The 24,779-nt window shown below is 43.8% G+C and overlaps 2 protein-coding genes across 4 annotated transcripts in view; one reads left to right on the top strand and one right to left on the bottom strand.

Annotated features, from left to right (window-relative positions):
• Nucleotides 1-9,479, bottom strand: part of ncor1 (nuclear receptor corepressor 1) — a 50,072-nt gene extending 40,593 nt beyond the window's left edge. For all 3 annotated transcript variants that reach the window (XM_070843064.1, XM_070843063.1, XM_070843062.1), the window contains exons 1-5: nt 9,372-9,479; nt 5,535-5,725; nt 1,520-1,614; nt 1,078-1,285; nt 595-777 (exon numbers count right to left, since the gene is read on the bottom strand). In XM_070843064.1, coding sequence (XP_070699165.1) covers nt 595-777; nt 1,078-1,285; nt 1,520-1,614; nt 5,535-5,645 — 597 coding nt within the window. In that variant the 5' untranslated portion in view covers nt 5,646-5,725; nt 9,372-9,479. The remainder of the gene's footprint in view (nt 1-594; nt 778-1,077; nt 1,286-1,519; nt 1,615-5,534; nt 5,726-9,371) is intronic.
• A 633-nt stretch (nt 9,480-10,112) lies between these two features.
• On the top strand, nt 10,113-23,566 carry pigl (phosphatidylinositol glycan anchor biosynthesis, class L). The gene is made up of 7 exons (XM_070843453.1): nt 10,113-10,372; nt 11,011-11,110; nt 18,991-19,081; nt 20,162-20,229; nt 21,325-21,356; nt 22,750-22,883; nt 23,165-23,566. The coding sequence occupies exons 1-7, from the start codon at nt 10,114-10,116 to the stop codon at nt 23,291-23,293; spliced, it is 813 nt and encodes a 270-aa protein (XP_070699554.1). The 5' UTR covers nt 10,113; the 3' UTR covers nt 23,294-23,566.
• The last annotated feature ends 1,213 nt before the right edge of the window (nt 23,567-24,779 follow it).

Below are 24,779 nucleotides of genomic sequence, written 5' to 3' on the forward strand. Positions count from 1 at the left end.
CCTTGAGCTCAGTGTGCTGACTTAAACTGCTACCCGGCAGTACTTAGCATTAAGCTCCTCACCAACACTGAGCAGAGCCAGAGGGAACACCAAGTGTCTCAATGAGGAAAAGAGGTCCAGGGAGTGCTTGAAAATGATCAGAGTTGATTTTGCAGATGCTACGAATTAAGCCACGAGACGACATACGTCTTTCACATTTGTCACTTAATTTGCCATTTGGAATGGATGCTTCAGTTCCGAGTGTCTTCTCACTCTTAGAAAATTATCCCACAATCACAACAGACGCCTGACCACATTCATGACCGTGTCAGAAAAATCACTTCACGGTACAAACCTGCTCTATCAAACATAAATCAACTGCACCTTTAGAACTTCAGCTACAGGGTTTACAATTATACATCATTTATAAAAGCAATAAGCCATGTTTGTTTGAGGTTTGACAACTTCTCATTGCTGTTCTAAATTTAGTTTCAGTCTCTCATGAGTTATTGCATAATTAAAATAGTCAGTCCTTACTTGTGCCAAGTTTTCTTGCAAAACATCCATTGTTTTTGATTCGTGTTCACAGAGAAAGGGTTTTACCAGGTAACCAACCTGTTTTTTCTTCAGCTTGAAAATCTGCTGCTCCACTTTAGCAATCTCTCTGTCCACACGGTCCATGCTCTGGATCAGCTCCTCCTTGGACAGTTTGGAAGGGGAGGTGTCCTGCTCTTCTCCCATGTGTAGAGTAGGTCCTCCTGGGGACGGGGACTCCACTTTGACAGTGAACTGAGACTCCTGGCAAAAACAAAAAGGCTCATTGATGTGTGAAAGACTACAGCACAGGATGTGTACAAAACTGAATGATTCTGTCCCCACCATCATATTCTGCAAACACCAAAAGCCTAAAAGCAGCCAGAGAGCAACCATGTCAGAAAAGCTTTTGGTGGGGACAACAAATCACAGAGAGGCCAGACGTTCTTTCTCATAATGAGAGGAGGACTGTGAAAGTTCACGAGTGCTAAACCACGGTGTAGTTCAGTAGTACACAAATATGAAAAAGCGTCACCTGATAAACTGAAGAGGACTGGGGCTCACCTTTTTGACCTCAACAGTGGCTCTTAGACTGTCCTGTACTGTATGGGTCATTGGCAGGACAATACCCCCAGCAGAGGGGGGGGTGCGGGTGATGTGGCCCTCAGCAACAGTCTCCATACGAGGGCGTTTGGCTTCCAAGGCCTCATGCTCAGACTGGGCTGTGATGGAGAGAAACTGCTGTTCGTAACCATGGCGTCTCTCTGGAGGCCTGAAGAAAAGAGGTAAACAAGACATTTACAGACGTATCAGGAGCTACGTCCGGTAGTCTAGATGCATGTTTCCCAAACTGTAATCTGGGGACAGCATCCCTGAGAAAAACAACTCTACAATACAGACCCTAACATTAAAGAATTGTAAACCCCTAATCTGCATGGGATGAGGATGTAGTTATCATATGTCAGATGTGAGGCAGCAGCCCCGATATGTGAGGTCAAGCTCTTACCTTTCAGTTCCAGGGTGGAATTCAGACAGTAAAGAAGGTCTCCTGCGACCCTGTGGATCTTGCATGTGAGCCCGATAGTCTGGGACGGTGAAATCCTGAAGGCGAGAGGGACACACCGCAAACAACTTTATAAAGCAATCCGATCAAGATCATGAGAGCATGCAAGGAAGGGTGGGGCCGTGTCCAAGAGATGGACACGTCTGCTGACAACATCATGAGTTCCCACAAAGGAACAGCTATAACAAAGTGCATCACAGATGAAGCAACCAAATCATGCTCACAGAGAGGAAAATTCCTGTCTACATTGGTCACACATCCATCAGATGCAACAGATTTGAGTCAGTTTGAGTCGGTTCAGCCGCCTGCTGTGGCTGCTTCATTCACTTTCCACACTTGCCTGTGACCTGAAGCACTTGACGTATTTCTAACTCCACTGATTATGTACTGTGAGCAATGGGCGCCCCTTTCAACCCACACCAATCTAGTTCTGGTTTTGGGCTGGTGCTTGTGCCGGTTTGAAGTTGGTTCAACCTGCAAACCTAAGAATGAGTTTGCTATTCTACGGGCTGAAAAGCCACATAATTATGTCACTGCATAAGTCAGCACCACCTTTAAGCACAACAATGGCGGACTGCATCGTCTGTTAACAAGTGCTGCTCCTGGCTTTGTGAACCTGCAGTGCAAGGAGACAGTTTGTCTCCTCCGCGGACCACTGCCGTTTCAATTTTACATCCATTCTGAAGCTCCATTTTTTTTTTGGGCTCACAAAGTTTTAGATGGTCACAATAACCCCACCCCCACAGCCCCTGACATAAATGATTTTTGGTTCTAGACTGTCAAAATGACAGACCAAAGACCTGGTTTGAGATTAGGCACCAAACCAGTCCCATTACAGCCTTTGTGGAAAAGGGGCACTGACTGCCTAAGGGCTTAAGGCACTGACCATTTGATTGCAACGCCCACAGTTTGGGTCTGACAGGGAACCTTCGTTGCATGTTACCACTCCCCATCTCATTTCCTGTAGAGGCTCTGTTGTACACAAATCTAATAAAGACAGAATGCCTAAAAGAACTCAGTAGACATTTTTACCACTTTTACCTCAGCATTTAGAGGTCAAGATGCTAAATATTAAAAACTAATTACCGGTGCTTTTCCTGTTTTGTCAAAAGGAGGTTCACACACCTCCTTCAAACATCCCATCAGTCAGTGCACAGTGAAATTAGCCAGGATCACCACCTGGCAGACTAAAAACTATTTTGTTGAAAAAGAACTTTTTTTTTTTTTTTTTTTTTTTAATACAAAGCTTATATGAAAAAGCATTTGAGTAAAGAACACAAATGTTATCAGCACAATGTGACCTCCAAACAAACCTGAACAAGCAGATGCAGTTACAGGAAACATTTCCAAACTCCAGTTCCTCCCAGATTTAAGCAAACACGCCAAATGCCCAGAAGCACTGGCAGTTTTCTGTGAAAGTAAGCTTCTAAGAATTATGTCATCCAAAATGGCTGACTAACATTATCCAATATTCACAGCAGTCAAATGAATTCAATTTGTGTTTCCAACCGTCTAATGAACACGCAACTGGAATGTGAACTGCAATCAAATACAAAACTTTACAGAACTGCATAATTATGACTGAACTGAATCTGCAACAAATGCTTTTCGTAATTGAGACCACGATTATCAAAATTACTTATACATTTTAACTACATTTCAACTTGACAAGAAACTTTTCAGTTTTACATGCTTCAAGTGTACAAATGTTAAAAGTACATTTCACTTACAGGTTGTCCGTAGCTGGGTTTGGGCAAACGGGAGCCCTTAGGCTGAAGCCGCGTCAAATATGGCTAGCTCCTATTCCGATAAATCGCCAACACAAGTTTAGAATGCAGCCCAGAGTTTAAAAAAATATCTCTGAACATCTGCCCAGACCAGAATAACAAAGTCATGATTTCATTTAAACTTTTAAACTTTGCTGTTGCGCTGCAGCAAACTGTTCATCTGAGCATCTCCGTAATGTTCCGCACAGACGTGAGTTCAGAGTCTGAACCCAACCTGCCACACTCTGAAGCTAGCTTCAATGTTCTTCTCAACCTCGGCAACAATGGAAAACACAAATGCAAAAGCCACAACACAACTGAAAACAGCCACAACACAACAGAAAACAGCAACAACACAACGGAAAACAGCAACAACACAACGGAAAACAGCAACAACACAACGGAAAACAGCAACAACACAACGGAAAACAGCAACAACGGCCTTTGACAATGAAACAGACGACTATTATTGCAGGTGGACTATTTCCAGCACATGTGGGAGACAAAGGTTCTTGCCCGTTTTCTAGCTAACTGATTACTATCTCTATGCAATTATCCCGAATGAGCAATGTTGTTCACCGTCATATATATGTAATCTGCCAACGTCGTATAGCACCTTTCGAGTCTTTTCGACCATTCAAAGCACTGTAACACTCTCACTATTACCCATTCACACACCATTCATACACTGTTGGGAGGTTGCCAACCCTGTCATCAGACAGAAACGTATCATTCAATCACACTCACGCAATTTCAGAGCCAATTTTCTAATTGGTGGACGACCTGCTCTACCTCTGAGCCACAGCCGCTATGAAGCTAGCTGTGCAGTAAGGTTAACGTTATGTCTCCATCAGATGAATCAAAGCGGTGCAAGCTGGAAGATTTTAAAAGCATGGGGGACCACAGACATAACGACAGATTTAACCGGGGTCTCACAGAAACTTGATCAAACGTGACAGAGAAACAGAAACTCCTGTTTCTACCGCCACCCCCAGATGTCGGCCAGCCCTGTAACTGCATTCAAGCACCCACGGCCAGCTGTAATTTAGTGTTCATGACCTGGGTCCTCCCACTGAGAACCATGCGGCGGTGGGAGGCCAGCGAGCCCTGTACCCACATTCGTTACTACTGCTGTTCTTTTCATACAACATGCACACTGCATGTCTGATAGCTAGGATTCGATACCCCTGTACGCTACAGTATAGCGACAGTGGTGTAGTGCTTATACCCACTTCTAAATTCCCTCTGATGCGCATCTTTGTTACACCGTCAGGGTAACAAACTGTCAGTGTAACAAACTGGTGATAATCATGCAGTCTGTGGTGACAGAACATTGTACTTTGCACAGTATGCATCTGTATTTACGATAGAGCTTGATTCTGCACTCGATTCATATTACATCAGCCCTTATGTGGATGTTTGCCGTTGCTATGGCAACAAGTGAGTGTCAGAATTACAAAAACAGCTTCAATCTCTGAGGAGTTACGTTAGCATCAGCGGCGCAGATAACAACCTCCCAGTGTATGAATGGTATTGTTGCTCCCTTCTGTTGGGTTGAGGCTTTTGCATTCTTGTTTTACATTGCTGCTGCTGCTGCAGCAGTTGAGCTCAACAGCTCGCTGTTGTCAAAAATAAAATGTATCACTTAAAACTAACAACATAAAAAGCACTACATTTTAACAACCTGAGCCCAACACTTTTGTTAGAAAATCTGGATGATTCTGGCTCCAATCTTCTGTCAGGATGGGTTCCTACACACTAAGCACAAAGCATTAACTTAAGTTAAATCCTGACCCACTGATGGTTAGAAGACTACAGTAAAAATGCGGCTCCAAGTGGACGTACTGTAAATGTAACTCTCATTGTATTTAGTAACTGTGCTTCTTGTATAGTAGTACTGAGGTTTTAACTAACCACACCAGATGAAAAACCAAAAAGGTTCAACAGTTTTGTTTCCGGATTTCCGGATCCATAAAGTCACTACTTTCTTTAGAAAATACTTTGTCACTTGCTGCTAAACATAAAGTTGTGTTATCATACTACGCATTGCGCATTTGGCTATTTCCATACTAACTACCAATACCTGAGAGAAAAGTCAATCTGACAAAACCTGACAATATCAAGAGTGGTGCCCCAATTGTGACACACATGACTATTAGCTCCAATACAACATTGCAGAAGAAAGCTTTTACCTGTTGGTGGCGCGTGCCGGTGAAGGTGTACTGGACAGAATGCGGTGGGTATCGGCTCTGCTCACTGCTGAAGCTCCCCTGGCTGGGGGGGTAGCCCGAGCTACTGGACATCCTGGCTCAGTGCTAGCGGGCTGCTGCGGCTTCACTTATCACAGATTGTTAGCTAGACCATGTTTGGAGACACAAACCACCTGCACCAAGATAGAAACAGTAAATAGATTTCATTAAAGTGACAGTTTAGACATGATGATGTATGATGATGAATATAACAACGGTTGTCGAATATCTTTATGCACAAGAAATAATCCAAGAAGAACAAAATCAGCCAATTAAGAAAAAAAGCATGAGTTACACTGGCGTTACTGGATAGTACTGTCAAAAAAGACATGATGCTGCCGCAGCATCAGGCAAGGTGTAGATCTGGAGATGAGCTATTATGCATCGTCTGAGGGGGATAAAGTGTGCCATCAAGCGAGTCTGTTCTACACTAGACACAACAAGCGGGAGCGCCACAAATCTTTCTGATGGTATACTGGTTAAAACACAGATCAAACAAACAAAGAGAGTCAGTGTAGTCCAACACCTTTTATCGCTTTTCTCAAACAGCTCTGTTTCCATGCAGGTGAGTGTGGGCCTACGGCGCAGCCCTGCTGACACCACCTCTGGACGCCAGTTTAAGTAACAAGGTTCATTCACCCCTCTGAGCTCATACCTCACTGTGCAGGAGTGCTAATGTAAGTCAAGGCTTTTAAACCAGAAGTGTAAGGATGAGTTTGGAACAACTGGTACACAAAAACAACTTTGGGGCGATACTGTGCAGCTGCAGCTCTGGAAAACACCAAGACAGCATATCTGTGGGTGGAGAGAACAGAGGCCTCTTCTTGAGAAATTGAGTTTGAAAGTGAAATTTGAGATAACTTGATTTGACTGTTGATACTTTGTTATCAGCCTAGATTTTTAAAGTGGTCTAAAATCTATGTGGGGCTGTTTTCACATTAAAACACTCAAACCTTAATCATGTTGGTGTCACAGCAAGTGTGGAATTCTGGGGGGGAAAATAAACCTTTGCAAATACTTATCAGCAGAAATGTTTCCAGTAAGCAAATGTGTTGAATTCAATTTTCTGCTAATAACAAACAATTTAGACCACAATATGATTTGTACACTTGAAATATTCGCTTGTGAATGTAATTCTTATGAAAAAAGATTATGGGGGGAGATGCACTGGAAGGTGTTGAAGAATCACCAACCGAATTTGAATAATAATGTACATCATTTACTTTCACAATTAAAAGTGATAATGCTTGAATGTGGTTTGAAAATCTTAATAATGCAGTCAAATAAAATTCATACAAAAAAACCAACCAATCCAGCTGTAATCTTTTGATATGAGCCTGGTTAAGTCCACCATGAGTTACAACAAAAAGATGCAGTCAAAGTTTGACCATAACATTTTGAACATATTTTACGCATGAAACATGACTGCATTGAGAAATATTATTATGAAATGGTCATGCAATTTCAACAATAACAATCTGTTGTTTATCAAAAGAGTTGGTAGGGTGTGTCATTTCTGAGTTTGAATATTTTAATTCACTTCTGCTGCACAGCTGTGGTGAAAAGGTGCCTTCTCTAACCTTACATGTCCCTAATATGAGCAGTGATCGTGGTTTAAACTTTCCACTCATGTCAGCATTACCTCCAATTATTATCTAATGTCATTTTATCTAAGATCAACTAAGAAATCCTCCACTTGTAAATAAACAACTGTGTGCGCTGGATGGAAATTAGCAGGTTTGTTTTAGCTGCTTAATATCACATCAGACCTGATCAGTTAAATGATGTGCGAAGAACCGGACTTGGATAAAGAAAGCAGGTCCGATATCCAGCGCTTTGCAACTGAACAAACACATGCATTTTGTATTTGGTCTGATTCATTTAAGGGTTGGTTTAGCCTCTTTTCCTTATTCTTCACTGGGATCCAGCACATGAATCTGTGTTCTGATGGCCTTCTCATTTTTATTCTAGGCGTGCAGCATTTACAGCTTGACCACCATGCCAAGACATTACGATGCTAACTTCATGGTTGGAAAAGTTAAAACCATTGCCACCATAGCCGGGGTGGGAAGCCATTACTTTATCTTTTCAGTCCGCAGGCCACAATTTGGTGGCTCCCAGAATTCAAGATCCACTTTCACAATTTCAAAAAATTGTACTAAAAATACCATCAGTGTTTCGACAAAGTGGCTCATAAAAAAAATAAAATAGCGGTCTGCAGTCAATGCTGCGGTTTCCTTTACAATGAACTTCAGAATACTGGTAAAGAATATTTACCCTTTCCTTTTCAAAACTGAGACCACATTATATTTTGCCTCATTCATATCTGACTGACCCGGGTCTTCAACATATTTTCAGCTGCAAAGTTTGGCTTCGAGCCAAAGTACGTGACAAACAAATCAGCTTGAAGCAAAGTGTCCCATTGAAGAGGCAGAAACGCAGACGAGTATGTGAGGAGCAAAGTGAAACACCAAATAAGTATGAGCATGAAATGGCTCCACAGCTGCCTCAAAAGATGACAGCCATCTTTAATGTTAAGTCTTTACTACTAGTTATTTAAACTTGACTTCATTTGCTCCTACAGTTCTACACTCTAGCCTAAGATGAGTTGATGCACCAAAAAAGTGGCTAATTTACTGAAAATTGGTAACATTGCTGCATGAAATGAATTAAAGTCCACAAAGTTGAGCTGTACCATGATGCAATCACCAAATGTTTACAGAAATGGCCAACCATCAGTGAAACAGGAAACAATAAATGTTGCGCTGATGCTGCTGGGGAGGACGTGTGCTCTTTCCAATGGACAATGTGTGTACAAATACATTATTTATTCCTTTGTGCTCCAAAAACTGACCTCCTCTGCTGCAGCCTCCGTCCCACTTAGTGGACATTGAAGACATGAATCTCTTTTTTTTAATTATTCAAAGCAGCTGTGTGAGCAGGATAATATTATTGTGCTTAGCATCAGAATCAGTTGTTGCAGCCCTGGTCAGTGACCTGGCGACCCACAGCCTGATCCTGGGCTTTTCGGACAGTTTTCATAATATGCTGCAAATCACATAATGGGAATCATTAAAATGACCTTTCCAAGACGCAGTTCAAGCCTGTCTCGTGTCTTTTAACGTGGGGCATGAGTGTGGCCACAGCACATTCGCTCCTGGGTGTTTTCCTCCTCTGTCGTTCCCACTTCGACAGTTTCTACGCCGTGTTTTCCGACGTGCTTTACGGCATGCAGACCGAGCAGGCATGCATTTCCAGGTTATTGAAATTACACTGCTTTGGTCAGATTAGGTAAAACTCTGGGTAAAGTTAATTTTAGAGAGCATGTACAATGGTCACCGAGGACTTCTGTGCAGGCCCTGCGGCCACGGTGAACTTGGTGGCCTCACACACAACCTGGCAGAGGAAACACTGCTGCTGTGTGTTGTTATTGTGGTCTTTAAACAGCACACTGTCATATAAACGCAACGGGATCTGTAGCTTATCTTGGGGGATGGGTCTATTTCCACAGCAGGCTTTTACTTCAGGAAATGCACCAAAAACACGAACAAAAATAAACGTCGACTGGAGCGCCTGAGCACCCTCAACACCCCGGTGCGGTAACGCAGCGTTGTAAGATGTTGTTGTTGTCGCTGGCTAGCTAACTTAGCCCGTATCTCACCTTTGAATTCGTAACCACGTCGCCATCTTGCAAGGCAGATTTTCAGCGTAGACCGGGGCGCTTCAATAGCGTGCTAATTAGACGTGTTGTTTAGCTGCACATTAGCCATATGTACTCACCTCATATCTAGAAAGTATACCGACGGGAGAGAAAGGTATCCCTGGGCAGAAATGTGTGAAAAAATCCGCGGGTTGTGGGCAGTGGACGACCAGGCAGACTGAAGGCTGCGCCGCATTTGTCGGTCGATGTCCTGACAGGGTAAAATAAACTGTTGGCACTCGGATGAATCCACAGGGAACTGGTATCCTCGATAAATTGGTGGGAACAAATAAAATTATATTCCGCACATTTATAGAGCAAATTAATTGTTTTATCGCTCTTTTGAGAAAAACATACACATTTTAAAATTTAACATTTTACGTACCTGCAAAGATTATGCGGTGTGACAGCTAAATCTTCCCCTCAAACTGTTCCTGGTGTTTGTAATTTTCACTTTTCAAAAACACAAATGTCGTTTTAATTATATAACTATGATCTACATTCTCCACGTCCTCTTCATTCAAATACGCCAGAAAATTATTCTATATGTCATTCATTTCTTCGCTCTCCTAACAAGTTGATTTAGACTCAAACAAACTAATAAAGCGACAGTGACTCCAAGTGAGTCAAACACACTATTATCGTGCTAAAAGTGGGCAGTCATTGCTTTGTTGGACAGAGCTGTGATATTTTTTGCATCCTGTAAAGACGGAGCAGCGTTAGCCATTTCAGACAGGCTGCATACATGGTATTCACAAACGGAACCATTGGCATGTTGAGCTTTTGTCTTTACACGGATTGTTTACGGTAGCGGTCAAAATAATGAGCGTTTACCTGGCTGTCTTCATAGTTTTATTCTATCTGGTTTGGATAAAATGCATTTATTTTCGACATCGGCGGACTTTGGCGATGTCGCTGAACCACGTACTGGAGGTTTTGTCACGCAGAGACGCAGACGGCGCTGATCTCAGAGCTCTGGTTGTCACTGCGCATCCGGACGACGAGTGTATGTTCTTCGCGCCAACGATTATACAGCTGGTTGAATTAAATGCCACCGTTCATCTGCTGTGTTTGTCTACAGGTACGGTGACAGTGCTGTGCGGGTTGCATTAATAACGCCATTAAATCCACACAGACAGAGTTATTAGGCAGGTGGTTCGCTGCTAACTAACGCTAGCTAGCTTTAGTTACATGTTTGAGTGAGTCGGCAGAAGATATTTAGCACAACAGTAAGATAACCCTAACCCTAACCACACGGCCACTGACGATAACCAGAGCTGAAAACCGTCTCTGGTCCAAGTCAGCCGTGTTCAGCCCGGCTTCAGGACTCAGGAGGCCGTCTGCTGTTGACTAAAGCCAGCCCTGCTCTTCCAGTGGGGGAGATTTAGATTAGTTGTAGGATTTTATGTGAGATAAGAAGAGATTTTTTAAAAAGAGAGCTCAGGAAGCTAAAGCCACACAAGCAACATAAGAAAACAACAGTTACATGGTTTTCAACAGCACAGTTGTGGTGTATATGTAGTGGTCTTGGTACGGCACTGTGGTTCAGCCAGAGCCAGCTCAACTGCTGTCATTTCATTACCGAGGAATGTATTTGGAAATCATTGAGACTGTTTCAAACTGTATCTAGAGTCCACCTAAAGATTTGACACTTCTGCTCAGAGTTCCCTTTCATCACAGTCCACCTGTGGCCTAATCTGTCCTCCAAATGTTCTGCAGGGAACCACTACAATCAAGGAGCTCAGCGGGAACAAGAACTTCTCCGCAGCTGTGCTGTGTTGGGGATACCAGAGTCCAGAATCACCGTAGTAGACCATAAGTAAGCAGCCATCTGCACCAAACACACAACAGCCGTGCTGCTTGGTGTGTGCCTCTAACACTGACACAGCACTGAGCTTGTGCAGTTGAATGTTCACATTTGTGTGTTTGTACTGTGCATGTCCACTGCTGACTCTGAATAGGATTTAAAACTGAGCTAGCTAATTGCTAAAAGTCATTTTACAAAATATACTTGCGCTGCCCTCAGTGCAGAGGCCAGGTCTCAGCATGTCTGCCCCCCCCTGCCAGACAGCGTCTATCAGAACAGACAGAGTTGACCACGAATCGCGCCCATTCATTCTCAGTACAACAGAGCTGATCCAGCCTCACCTGATGTATTACCTCTGTGTCACTGAGGAAATAAATGAGAGGGCCTCAGAGTAGTCGAGGTGGAAACTGTCCCAGGGAATTAATTCGTCAAATACATACAATGTGAAACGTGCCATGTGGTGATTAAGGCTTAGTTAGCTAGCAAGTCAACTAATGGGGAAAGGTACAGCGAAGCCAGAAAAGACACGTTTTACAATAAAGATTGAATGGAAATAGATGAATGAAGTCTTCACTTGGCGTGCCTGATGAAGCTAAAACTATCAGAATGTGTTGGTAAGTTAGAGTAAAATGTGTGCTGCTATCTGCTAGTTAACTGAATTATCATCAAAACAATATCAGATACAATAACTGTAGTAATAAGGTCAAAGTTTAGAAAGCGTGGATTCCTTCAGCTGTGATGGGAGAAAGCTCTGTGCATGCAGACGGTTGTCATTTTTACTGAATTTATATTTAATGGACGGTGCGCTGCAAAATGCAGTGCATGATGATTACAATTCAATTAGACAATTACAGTTCAAGACACAGTATTACTGTTATTTACCTCTAAAAGGATTTTTATATTGAATTTGTGCAAAATGTCCAACTTCCTCGGCATAAATTGACTAACCCTTTTTCAACCATAATCTATCTACAGTATATCTCTACACATCTATATCCACCTCTAAAGGTAGAGGAGAGTACGTTTGGAAAGATTCTAGAAAATGTATTTTGCAGTTTATTAATGGAGCTGTACTGATCAACCAGTTAAGATTGATTAGTCAGTAGCTGCAGCTACATGGACAATATTTCTTCAACCCGATTGAAATCACTGTGATTAGAGCTGCCAACTTGACAGGATTTAATCAGAGTACAACTTTTTACACGCACAAAGAGGTTCTGCCCACTGGGAAGCGTCTAATCTGGCAGAAATATAACAGGCCGTCACCCCCACGTTGGGACAAAGATGCACCAAAAGAATCAATCTATTCCCAACGGAGAGAAACACTCTGAGTGAATGAGTGTTTCCGTGATTATTAGGCTCTAATAATTTCTTATTAAATGGTTACCCCACCCCTCTCAGCCTCCCTGATTACGGAGGTTGCATGAGGCATTTTGACTTGCTTTATTCTGGGTTCTGTTCTGATTATTAGTGAAATATTCAGTGAAATAACGGCTAATGTCGGTGATCCCTCAGGGGAACCAGGACACATTTGGATGACTACAGGGCTGCTTCATGCTATTTTTGGGAGGTAATTGCAGGTTATTTGTTTTCCTCTCCACTGTTAAATTAAACTGCTCTATATATCGGCGCTACCCAAAGACAGCCGTTGAGGTAGGTGGCAGTTTTGGGTTACATACCAAAGGGTTAATTCACCGTTTATCGGTGTTTCCTGTATTGGAAAACTTACAGCATATCTGTTTCTTAGCGGTGGAGGATGAAATGATGGGTGCCGCTCAGTGTCAGTGGCTTGCCAACAATTTGCCTTTAGCGCTCTAGGGGAAAATGTATGTCCAGAAAATAGCTGCACATTCCAGCTTTGTTGCAAGAACATGACAGTTCAAATAAAAACTCTGGGTTTTGTTTGCTTTTCTCAATCATCTTAGGATACGATAGAACATAGGCCGTAGGGGAGGGATAGAAGCTTTAGGTTTTAGGTGTTTCAGTGTTGCTGGAAATGCCTCCAGATTAAAACAGAGATCACTCCTAGCCATCGTCATTGCACATTCATAGTGGAGAGCAGAACTGGGAGCCAGAACTTCGAACAGTATTTTTGTCCAAATTCTTGTGGAGCTCACTCTTCTCCTGCGTTCTTCTATGTTTTGTCTCATGTGTAGTCTCTTGGGTCTGGCTAATGGTGATGCCAAGTTACAGAGAACGTAGTGGTAAAAGGTGATGTTGAAAAGGAGGGATCAATCCTGCAGCTTCCCTTGAAAATGTTTTGGGTTTCTAAGAACTGCAGGGCTGCCTACATGTGAGTCTCTACATGTTGGCTCACCAGGAGAGGAGCATGAACTCTGGCACTAACCTGGAACTCACAGTAATAAGCTGGCAGCCTGCCCAGGTTGTCTGCCCTACAGAACATTGTTGCTGTGTGTTTAAACACACACACACACACACACACACACACACACACACACACACAGACTTCACAGTTTTATCATCTTGCACACACAGAATATAGCTGAACTTTGATCTTAGCGCTGTCTGCACTTCTGCTGAACTGGAGCGTAGCCCGTTTTCCCTTTCTGTGTATTCTGTTGTTTGCCCAAAACACACACCTAATCAGCACTTTGAGAGCCCCAGCCCACTCACTCACAACCACACTCTCCCTCTCTCTCGCCGCCCCCCCCCCCTCCTCTTGTCCATGTCTGCTGAACCCAACTGCCAAGGACTGTGGGATACATTTTGGCAATGCTCTGAGCACTGCTAATGTAGGTCATTCCAAACTGTTTTTCTCTTTGTGTGCCTGTCCATAGCCAGCCACACTCTGGCTCTGCTCTTAACCTCGTCTGCCCAAGTATGTGCAGATGTACATCCTCGACTTGACCTCTCCCTGTTTTTCTTACTGGTCATTTCGTTGTGCAAAAGAATAGAATAGAGACTAGAAAATGTGTATAGAAGCAAAACGTCAATGCAATTAATCAATTCGATTTGAGAATTTCCACCCAGACACCTTTATTAGACATGGCTGGCTCAAACAAATGCTGTCCAGCAATAATTCCTGCCTGCTCTAATGATGAGGCTTAGAGTAAGCTGGAGGCTGTAGTCTGTGGTGCCGTTCTACTGAAGGGTCTTTGGGTCCATCTTTGTTGATATAAATCAGCATGTACAAAATAAGAATACTGTGTGTCCATGAAATGATCACATTACTATCATAAAACCACCAAAATAAACAGTCCAGTCACTTTTTCCTCAGAAATGGAGTTCACGGAGCCACTGAACGCAGAGTGAAAGATTTTATGTTCTGCACTTTCACATCTTCTCCAAGCTATCAATGTTAGCGGGACTATTTCTGTATACTGCTCCTTCGCCACTCATCCGTGCCACGTATCGTAGCTGTGTAACATTATTTTTGTGTAAAATCACAGTTCAAGTGCTTTGTCAAGTTTAATTTCAGACCTTATTATTTCTTCTATTTTCTCAACGACAACTGCTTTCGCTGTTTTCTCCTACTAAGCTGTTTTCAATGAGGAAACTGATGTGGGCATGGAGAAAAATGCTCCACTGTTTTTGCAGCTGTGAAACACCGTTCCTGTAAGCGTCAGGAGTTTGACAGATGACTGTTGTATAGAGCTGCAGGCATTAAATCACTGGTGAACACGTGAAAAGTTTCCATGGATAATAGGTCAGGTGATGACGACCGGAGGTGAGTGTAGCTCATATGCGGTAGCTGCAGCACTGATCTTCAGACAAGTCTTGAGTGTTCAGCAGGCTGTCGGTGATTATGTCAAGCCTTAAATAAGCACAATAGCTGTTGGCTCATGAACTGAGATTTGTATGTGATGATACAAAGGACAAAACCTGGAGCAGACCCTCTGGGTTTGTGAGTTTGTGTGCCAAGCTGGGTGTTCTTTCTTTGCAGCATGAACACAAACCAGGAAGTGTGCTGAGCCTTTAAAGTCAGCCTTTACTCTTGTCACTGTCTGCTCAGTCAGACTTCAGTTCACCGGTTCGCTTTGTTCTCACAGTTTTTTGTCATTTGGTCTCATAATGACACTTCACATCCTGTTGTGGTTCAAATTAAGAGTATTATAGACTAGTTACCATGCAAATCACCCTTTTTTCACCTACGCACACGTGGACACACGTGCTTTCATGCAAAGGAGTTGCGCGATATACAGTCCTGCCAGTGGTCTCACAAAATGCCACTGATCTACAGGAGCCACCATGCAGTGCACCAGCAAAGGCTGTGTATTAGAAGACTGCCGGCCTGCAAACAATGTGTGATTTAAAGTGCTTGTTTATGTGTATGAGGAAGGCAAAGCATTCCGTAGATTAGGTAGCTGTGGTGAGTAAAAATGACTGTAAACATAACTTTTGTGTGACAAGTGGAGTGATATACTGATAATGTGTTTACCCTGTCAAACTGCATCTGAAATCAGCAAAATATACACATACACTACTCACAAAAAGTTAGGGATATTCAACTTTCAGGTGAAATCTATGGAAAATCTAAAAAGTGAATGCTACAGTGATATTATATCATGAAAGTAGGGCATTTAAGTAGAAGCATGCAATGGTAGTTTCTTCATCTTAAACAATTTATTGAAAGAAAATCTACCAACAGTGGTGGGTATACCACAACAAAACATGTTCAGTGTCTCAATAAATTGGGATGTGGCCAAAGGACGTCCACTCCTCTCCTTTCTGTGACTCTTCCAGTCTCTGTATCACTGTTCCAACCTCCTGATGACACTCTGTGACCCTCTAAGCTCAGTGAACACCTCCGTCTGAGGACTTCCTGTTTGAAGCCTCCAGTGTTGAGGTGCTGCTGATCAACTGTTAGGTGTCGTCTTGGTCTCATGATGTCAGAATGTGAACAGCAGGATGAGGAGGACTGTTTAAATACCAATTCTAACTGAAGCAGGAAATGTATTGGTGGATTCATGGATCAAACCTGTTGTGAATGTTGCTGTTAAGCTTCTTGTTAGAGAACAGCAGCTGGTGCAGGAAGTACTGAGACACTGAACAGTTGGACATGTGCATTCAAAGGTTTAGAGAAGGTCACATTAAGTTCACCTGGAAAGGTTAGAATGCATTTTAGGTTCATCCTGAGACTTAACCTGAAAGCTGAATATCCCTAACTTTTAGTGAGTAGTGTATGTATTCTGTAGCAGAGTAGATGGAGTGGAGGGTCTATTTTTTGGAGTATGGCCCGTGTCCGTGTGCTGTCATCTCGTTCATCGTGCTTGTGTGATGTACTGGACTCTCCGGCTTTGGTCTCAACTTCACAGCACAAGTGTAGCGTGCAGTGTGGGTTGTGTTTCATGATGACAGCTCTGGGGGAGACTTGCTCACTCACAACTGTAGCCTATGGAATAACAGGAATAACACGTGAATTCTGTTTTAAAATAGGATTTTCCCTTTAATGCTCACTGAATAGGACAGCTGTGTTGACAGTATCTGGGGCCCCAGTGCATGTTGGGGCCTTTGTGATCAAGCTCGATCTGAGCACGCTCTGCTGCCTCTCCACTTGCACTGGCTTGACCTCTGTCTGCTCCCTGGATACGATTATAGCTGCTCACTGCACAAATCCAACCATGCCACTTCTTCATTACATTATCCATCAGACTGAACTGAAGCAGCGCTCCGTCTCGCCCGCCTCATTTCTGTCTAACTTTAATCATTTGACTTTGTCCAGGACAGCACACTTCAGATTTGCTTTAGTTAAATAAATCTCAATCCCAGAGGTAAATTACGAACTGAAAGCTTTTATTTTTGATTGGATTAGTGTAATTCTCTGTTTGCGTGTAAGCAAAGAGCTCAGCGCTGATTTCTCAAAAGCAAAGTTGCATTCGCTGCAGCAGCACCCCATCCCTGCCAAGGTTTAAATATACATTGATCAGTGGTAGAATAGTCCTAGCTGGTTTATACGCACATGGCAGGGCAGAGTACATAGAGGAGAGATGTTCCAGCTTGCCACTGACCTCTGCCTGTGCTTTTATCCTTGATACATTTGTCACCAGCACACACTGGCCTCTGCATAGTCAAACAGTTGCTTTTCCCATTAACCGAATCCTGCAGCCAGCAACAAACTCACTTTGTCACATCGGATTGCTCTTTTTCCACACGGCTTACTTTCACAACAAGACTAACATCATTATTTCCACAGTTAACAGCATCATTCCCACGTTATTTTCACCACTGTTTATTGCCTCCACATGAATGAATATTAGCAAAAACCTGCAACTTCAAATGTCTCCAAACCATTGTGAAACAACGCGTGCCTGTTGGTGTTGTTACTATAGTCGTAGCTGCCTTATTACAGTGGCTTACTGTGGGCATACTGTCAGTTTGTAGTGGCATCTCAGCCGTTCCCAGCAGGACATATAATCTGACTGTGTGGACAGAAGTCTGGCAGTTTCACAGGCCTGTGGTCCATGTGACCAGACTAAACAAGCCCTCTCTGACACACACACACACACACACACACACACACACACACACAGAATCCCCTTACTGGGCCAAAGTTCAACAACTGCATACAGATGCCTGCAAGCAATTAGACATCCACATGCAAAGCTACAAAGGGGGAGCTGTGGAGGTTACTTTAGGACATTTTGCACTGTTGCCATGGCAAAGCTGACACTCAGCCTGCATCCTGCTTGAGAAAGGTCAGGTGTCTTGTATCTTTTGTTCATTTTTTTCCCCTCCCCACCCCTTACAGGCTTAGCTGCAGTTGTCAAGCTGTAAGGCAAAAAGTCTGAAATAATAGATGAATAAATGCAACATGTAGAAAACTCCAGATAGGGCTTCAGTGTCTCCACGCTGTGAGCTCAGCACGATATGTTGATTGTTAATATTCATGCACTTTGGCCAAATTCTCATCAAGTCCTCTACTTGTTTCTCTCAGCTTTCAGGCAGAAATCAGGACTTTATGCTATGCTTTATGCTTTAAGCTTTTAACAATGGTTTGAATAAGAAATCCCTTTTCTAGCGTCATTCTTCACACACACACACACACACACACACAGCCCTTATCACCGGGTATCACAGCAGTGCATTCAGTTGATGACAGACAGTTTTAAACTATCTCTGACCCCCCAGCCCCCTGCCCCTCCTCCCTGTGACAAAGCCGACCCCCGCCACCCCTTACACCAAAGCCTGACCCTCACATCACCGGCAGCCAATAGATTTGTGGCCTAAGCCATCACATCCCTCTACTAGCTCAACTGTCCTGGCTCATTGTTAGCAACGAAGGGGAGGGGAACCACTGCTGACACGCCCCCACGCCTTCCCCCACAATATGCACTTAAATATAAGTTTTTGCTCAGCGTAAAGCAGAGGAATGACAACTGGTGAACAAACTGGACCGGCTCCACTTCAGATGCTGCTCTCAGGGCTGCTTTTTCTGTGTCGGCCCGACTCATATCTCAGTCTGTCTGAGCGGGTCTGTAAGCAGGCTCGTTCAAGGGGCACATTGAACAACCGTAGAGAGCACATGTTTTATTCTATTATAAAAAAAGCATCTGTTATTTCTGCCCAATGGGGAGTCTCTGTGTGTTCTCGTGCTGGCCAGTGTGATGTTTGATGTGTGCTCCGTTTTGTCTCCAGGCTGTAGTTTCAGATGAGCATAATGCTAAGGGCCTTCTGACCCTTAACCCCCAGACTTTCCAGCACTCCCTGGAGTGCGCATTCCAAAACAGCCCTTTTTTCAAACGCTGGGTTAAATCGGAAAGGGCTCGGGATTATAACTGCTCGGCATGCGTAATGTTGTGTAGAATGCTCTTGACTTCCAGATACCGTGAGGTTACAATGCAGACACGGTGCACTCCTGTATCTGAGTCAGACCCTGCTGTAACACTGCTGTAACAGGGGAGATAACCACAGTCCCTTTATTTTCCCTCCAGAGAACTTCCAGACGACCCCAAAGCAGAGTGGAGAGTCTCGTTGGTCTCCTCTGTAATTGAGAAGCACATCAGAGCTCACTCCTTCAACATGGTATGCTCAGCTCTGCGCTGCATTCTTTCCTTTCAAAGCGGTGGCTTTTCTGTCATTTCCTGTTTGATGTTGACACACAGTTTCCCCGCCATTCTGTGTACGAAGCCCATGTATTGTTTTGTTTTGTCGTCACCATATGTTTTGGCACCACAGCTTTCTAGCTCATTATCCCAGTGTCACTGTGGCCTGTGAAATAATCTCTTTGCCCCACTCACACTGTGTTTTGAGCCTTCCTAAAAACGAGGGGAAGTGGCCTCTGCTGCCGTAGAAAGCTTGGATTCAGTTTCTGTGTTTACACAGAGATTGTTATCTACCTCGGCACAGTTCTGCACTATTAGCTAATGGGAATGTGGCAAATTTAGAATCAGAGAATTTTCATCCGGTCATTCTCCTGGAGGGAAGAACTAGTGAGACGGTTTAGTAGCTTTTAAAGATGATTCCACACAGCTGGGTTTGTTCTGTCCCGTGGCTGTTGATCTCTTTTTGTTATCAGAGACGACAAACAAACACATGGTCTCCTCCCATCCTGTCACACTCTAGAAAAAGTACAGTCGTGTCTTCTGCTGCGAGTATATGCAGCAATAAGAGAGAGCAGCTATGTCTACATGTGAAAAGTAGTTCTCCCTGCTTTTAAACTGAATTATGCTGTTTCCTTAGTCCGACACCATGCCATTCCTGTGCTTTTCTACACGCAAGCCAGCAAGGCCGAGGACAGTCAAAGCTCCAGAGTATTATATTATAATATGTGGTTGTTGGAAGCTTAAACTTGTACTTGATTGCAAAGACGTAGTCACGGTAGAATACGCCTGAACAGGCAAATGCCAAGTCTTTAGTCGAGCACTTTTTCTTTCCCTTTGACCTGATTTTTTTCCCCGCTTGCTTCCTCTGGTGTGCAAGCATGCACACAGAAAAAGGCTTTTAAATATCAGTTGTCAGCTGCCAAACAGTTCCAGAGTCAGACACAGAGCCCCATCCACTAACCCAAGAATCAAAAATCTCTCCCTCTTGTGTTTGCCTCCGTCTCTTTTCTTTTAGATACGCAGATTCTGGCTTTTCACTCGAGATATTTTGTTTTTTCAGGTGCTGACCTTCGATGGGAGAGGAGTGAGTGGCCATGCCAATCACACAGCTATCCATAAAGCTGCCAGGTACGGACTGAACTTCAAGGCTTTGTCGTCAGAAAAACATTTTTTTTAATTCCCTCAGCTTAAAAATGCCATCCTCAGGGATATTATGTGGCTTACACATGCACACTGAAACCAGCCCACTCCACAATCATAAAACACTGTCCAGGAAAATGCAGAACATTTAGACTCACATCAACATCCATCTTTCCAAATGCTTCCCCACAAAGATGCACACACACACACACACACACACACACACACACACCATGTTTTTCAGAATTGGTCTGTTACATAGCTGAGAGGTCATCCAAACAGAGTCCTCAGAGGCACTCGGCTTTGCTCCCAGAGTGCAGCAGTAAATCCTGTCCCTGAAGTGGTGAGGTGGGAGGGCAGCTCTGTTTTGGAGAGGCCAACCAAGCAAATTGCATCAGACTGCTGGTTTAAATAAATGTTTTGCACTGCGGAGAGTACGTTTCTGTCCCAGTGTTGCACTGATGCCTTAATTGTTCACCGTGTCAGTCTCAGGCTTTTCCCTCACGGAGCCGTCCGGGCTCTCCAGCTCCATCCCCGGGCCTCTTCTGTTGCTACGATGTGAGCTCTCCAAATCACATCTCATGATTCCCATTAGGCTGGAACCCAGAGGGGCTGTGCACTACTTTCACAGTGCATTAAATCTCAATGTTTTGTTGTTGGATTTTGTTTTTGCCATCATGTTAGCAGCTGCTGCGCATGGACATGCAAGTCTGAGAAAACTTGACCGTGCTCAAAGGTTAAAGTTACTGTAGTGCTGCAGAAGAATATGAAATGGAGAATTGTGTTTTCACTACACTGAAAAAAACCCTCCAGAAGTCAATAGGCCGCGACGTGAAACACACATACTGGTATTCGCTGAGCAGCAGCTTGGCTGCAGCACTGCATGGCCTTTATCGTGGCCGTAACTTCTCACCCGTTTGTGCTGGAAGCAGTGACTCCAAAAGTCTGGTCTCGGTTACATATTGGCAGGTCACACTGTGGCCAACACAAACACTGTCGGTTTAGATGTGTCATCTCTCGGACAACAATGTGTGCATCTGTGACATTTCCAGTGAGTGACACTGTTCTTCTCTCCACTCGCAGACATCTCGCTTCTACTGGACAAGTGCCCAATGGTAGGTTTGACACAGAAAACTTTCACAAGGTTTATTTTTTAATTAGCACAGGTCATATTCTTTATCGTAAAAGTTATTGCTGAAAGTAAAACTTCTTGAGCAAGGGACTTAATCCCATATGTGAAGTAAGATGACAGTGAGTACATGTGTCAGGACAAAGGAAGTATTAATTATTAAGCTTTGACTTTAAAAATTAAAGACAAGACAGAGATGACTTCCCCCCATTAGAAGCACCACCTCTCCAGTCTCCATTTTCCACACTGACGACCCTTAGAAGTGCTGTGGACGCTGGCTCGGCCCGGGCGGTTTGTTAATGTACAGCGCCCTCTCCTGCTCAAAAGGCTTGCATGCGTCTCTCCATTCTGGTCTGCTGGTGGCAGCAGGAGGCCAGCAGGACATCAGCAGCACCAGCCACAGCACAAGTATTTGTTTTTCAGCTGCGTGCTCTGAGACCGCTCATGATGGGACGGTGGGTTACTACCAGATGGTCATAGTTTCAGACCGTGTTGTTGGCAGATGTTACACTCAGTTTCTCTGACTCAACATTTTATTTGTCTTTTCATTTCAACCCAGACAGACTATTTTTGCTTTCTGTTGCTTCTGAAAGGTCTCGTGATGATGCCCGTGGGGTTTTTTCTGGAACAGAAAGCAAAAGGAAAAGTAGGACGGAGAGGGGGCCACATGTTACATGTTACTGTGCTAGTTTGGTAAGCGTTAAGACACTCTCGCTGACGTCTGAGTAGACCGCAGACAGGTCCAGTTGATAACAGAAGACATCTCGTCTGTTGCTGTTGAATGGAAGAAAGGCTTTGTCTTCTCAGTCCCCACAGCAAACACACCCTTTGTCTGGGTCCTCTGTAGCCTGCTCTCAAAAGCAGCACTGTGTCTCCTTCACACGACTCTTTGGCTATTTATTACCAGCCGTTCACTCCTCACCTGTAGGACTGCTTATACTGTAGCCTCCAGGGCAGGCGGGAGAGAATTAGGCCCAACGTGATTGTCATAAGCCTCCTTACCTGGCTGTACAGCAAGACTCCCCACTCATTACCAACCTTTAAGCCTCTCGTGTCCCACAAACCCCTGCTGCATGACTAGAGTTAGAAACTTCAGGACCATACTGACGGTTGGTGCTGTGTAATATGATGTGATGTGTTTTTTAGCAGGTTGTCTGACTATATCTAACATAAGCACTTAACTCCTATATTTTTCATTAACACAGCCCACAAGTACGACCTGAATGCTGCCCAGGAGGAAGAGGAAGTGTAAAAAAGAATCACTGCCATTGCTTCCCAATGAAAACATGTGAAACAAGACAGCCAGCCTGAGAGTGGCCCAGTGATCTGAGTGGTGAACGTATGAACCGTGCTAACTGGCTCTCTGTCTGCCCTCCCAGACTGCTGTTTGCTCTCCCTGGTGACTGTTGGCCTCCTCAGGAAGTACGCCACCTTCCTGGAGCTTCCCCTCAGCTGGCTGCTGCCATCATGTCTCCGCTGCATTACAGGCTCACGGGGCTACAGGCGAGCCAGAGTAAGGCCCGAAACAGACCAGTGTGCTGGCAAAGACGTGTCGCCGTCCACTATTAGAAGGCGGCCATTTTTAGCACATTCTAAAAAGGGCACATACAGTGCAAGTGCTGAAGAAGCAAGAGTTGAGATTAGGGTTATAAAAAGAGTGAGGAGTTAAGGATTGACATCTCATCAAGCTAATATTTAAACTAACCTTTGACCTCTACTGGTTGTTGATTGAGATTTCACAGTATCACCTTATGGGCTGTATAACCTCTGAATCAACCCCCTTCTTCCTTTCAGGATGCCATGTTTTGCCATCGCAGTCAACTCCAGTGGTTTCGTTACCTCTACATCACCTTCTCTCGCTACATGTTCATCAACACGTTCCAAGTTATCCCACAGGGACCAAAGAACCTGAAGATCTATTGAGTGTATATGAGCCTGGTGCGTAGGACTCTACAGATGTGATGAGCTGCTTTGCTCACAGTGAATAAAGTTTCTTCAACACTGGACTGGCTAAAGTAGCCAGAATATTTTTGTAAGCACTTTTCATCAGATAAACTGACATCACTTTTGAAAGAATTGTCTTTATTGTTCTTAGTTGTGACACAGTTTAAAATCACTAGACATGAAATCAGTTTCTTTTCCATCTTATTTTAAAGAAAACCACTGTAGGATACTTCTGATGCACTACTGATTAAAAAAGCTTTGTTTCTTCCATCACAGCGCTGTTGCTGGTGTTTCTCTCTGCTGCAGGTTTAGACATGTCTCTGATGCTCTTGTGAGCTTGCATGCTCTCTTCCCACTTCTGCCCGCTGAACTCCTCCACTGTGACACTGCGGACGGTCCCTGGATCCAGACAGTGTGGAGCAACACCTGGGGGAGAGAACAGCAGCAACAAAGGGCCGCTCAGTGATTTGCACATGAACCAAACGGCCCATTATCTGCTGACGACTTGGATCGCTGTTATCCAACATTTATCTCCCACAGTTCTGTTTTCTACATATACTGTACCACAAATACAGGGCAGAGTGTGTCGGGTAGTTTGGAGTAAACACAGCAGGGTGATGAAATACGTTTACAACACACGAGGATGGTGTGACTGTCAGCAGTCGGGGGTCATACCATATCCATCAGGGTTGGAGCGTGGGGAGTAGAAACTCTGAACTCCACAGGTTTTACAGAAGGTGTGTTTAGCAACGTGAGTGTGAAACGTGTACGTGGTGAGATTGTCTGACCCCTGGGAGGAAAAAACAAATCATTATTCATGTGAAATGGTTTTTATTAAGTTGTGTCAAATCTTTTTTGATTTAGTTTCCTACCTGTAAGAGTGTGAAGTGACTTTTTGGAACAATGAAATGATGGTTTTGTTTCTTTGTGCAAATGCTGCAGCTGAAGAAACAAACAGGTGTCGGCTTATAATGATTTGACGAATTCTTTAAACTTAAACTTTTATATGGAACTTCTGTGTCAGCATCACATCTTTGGCAGGGGAATGCCTATTAATTTACACATCTTGGACAACCTTTTCTTTGTAATATAAGCATGTACTACGTAAGACTAAAGGGCAATTTAATTGACTTTAATATACATACTTGCAATGGAAAACATGGAGGTCTGGGGAAGTCCTGACTTCAAATCTAACAGCTCCACAGTGGCAGCCGCCTGTATGTTTCACAGGATCCATTCTGTAGGTAGAGAGAAAACAACAAGCCCTCGTAATCAATACAGAAGTTCATGTTTGAGTATTCTGGGATGGCCTTACTTCAGTCCCTTCTGGTGTCAACAAGAAAAAGAACAGAAATGAACTCTGGTGAAACCGGTTTGAGGGGTTTGTTGTGAAAGCTGCTGACGTGGAACTGGGCACCCCACCCGAACCACTTCCAAAAACACAATGGCCCTAGTCAAAGTCCAT

This window comes from Pempheris klunzingeri, chromosome 14 (assembly GCF_042242105.1).
Source record: "Pempheris klunzingeri isolate RE-2024b chromosome 14, fPemKlu1.hap1, whole genome shotgun sequence".
In the NCBI taxonomy this organism is placed as follows: Eukaryota; Metazoa; Chordata; class Actinopteri; order Acropomatiformes; family Pempheridae; genus Pempheris; species Pempheris klunzingeri.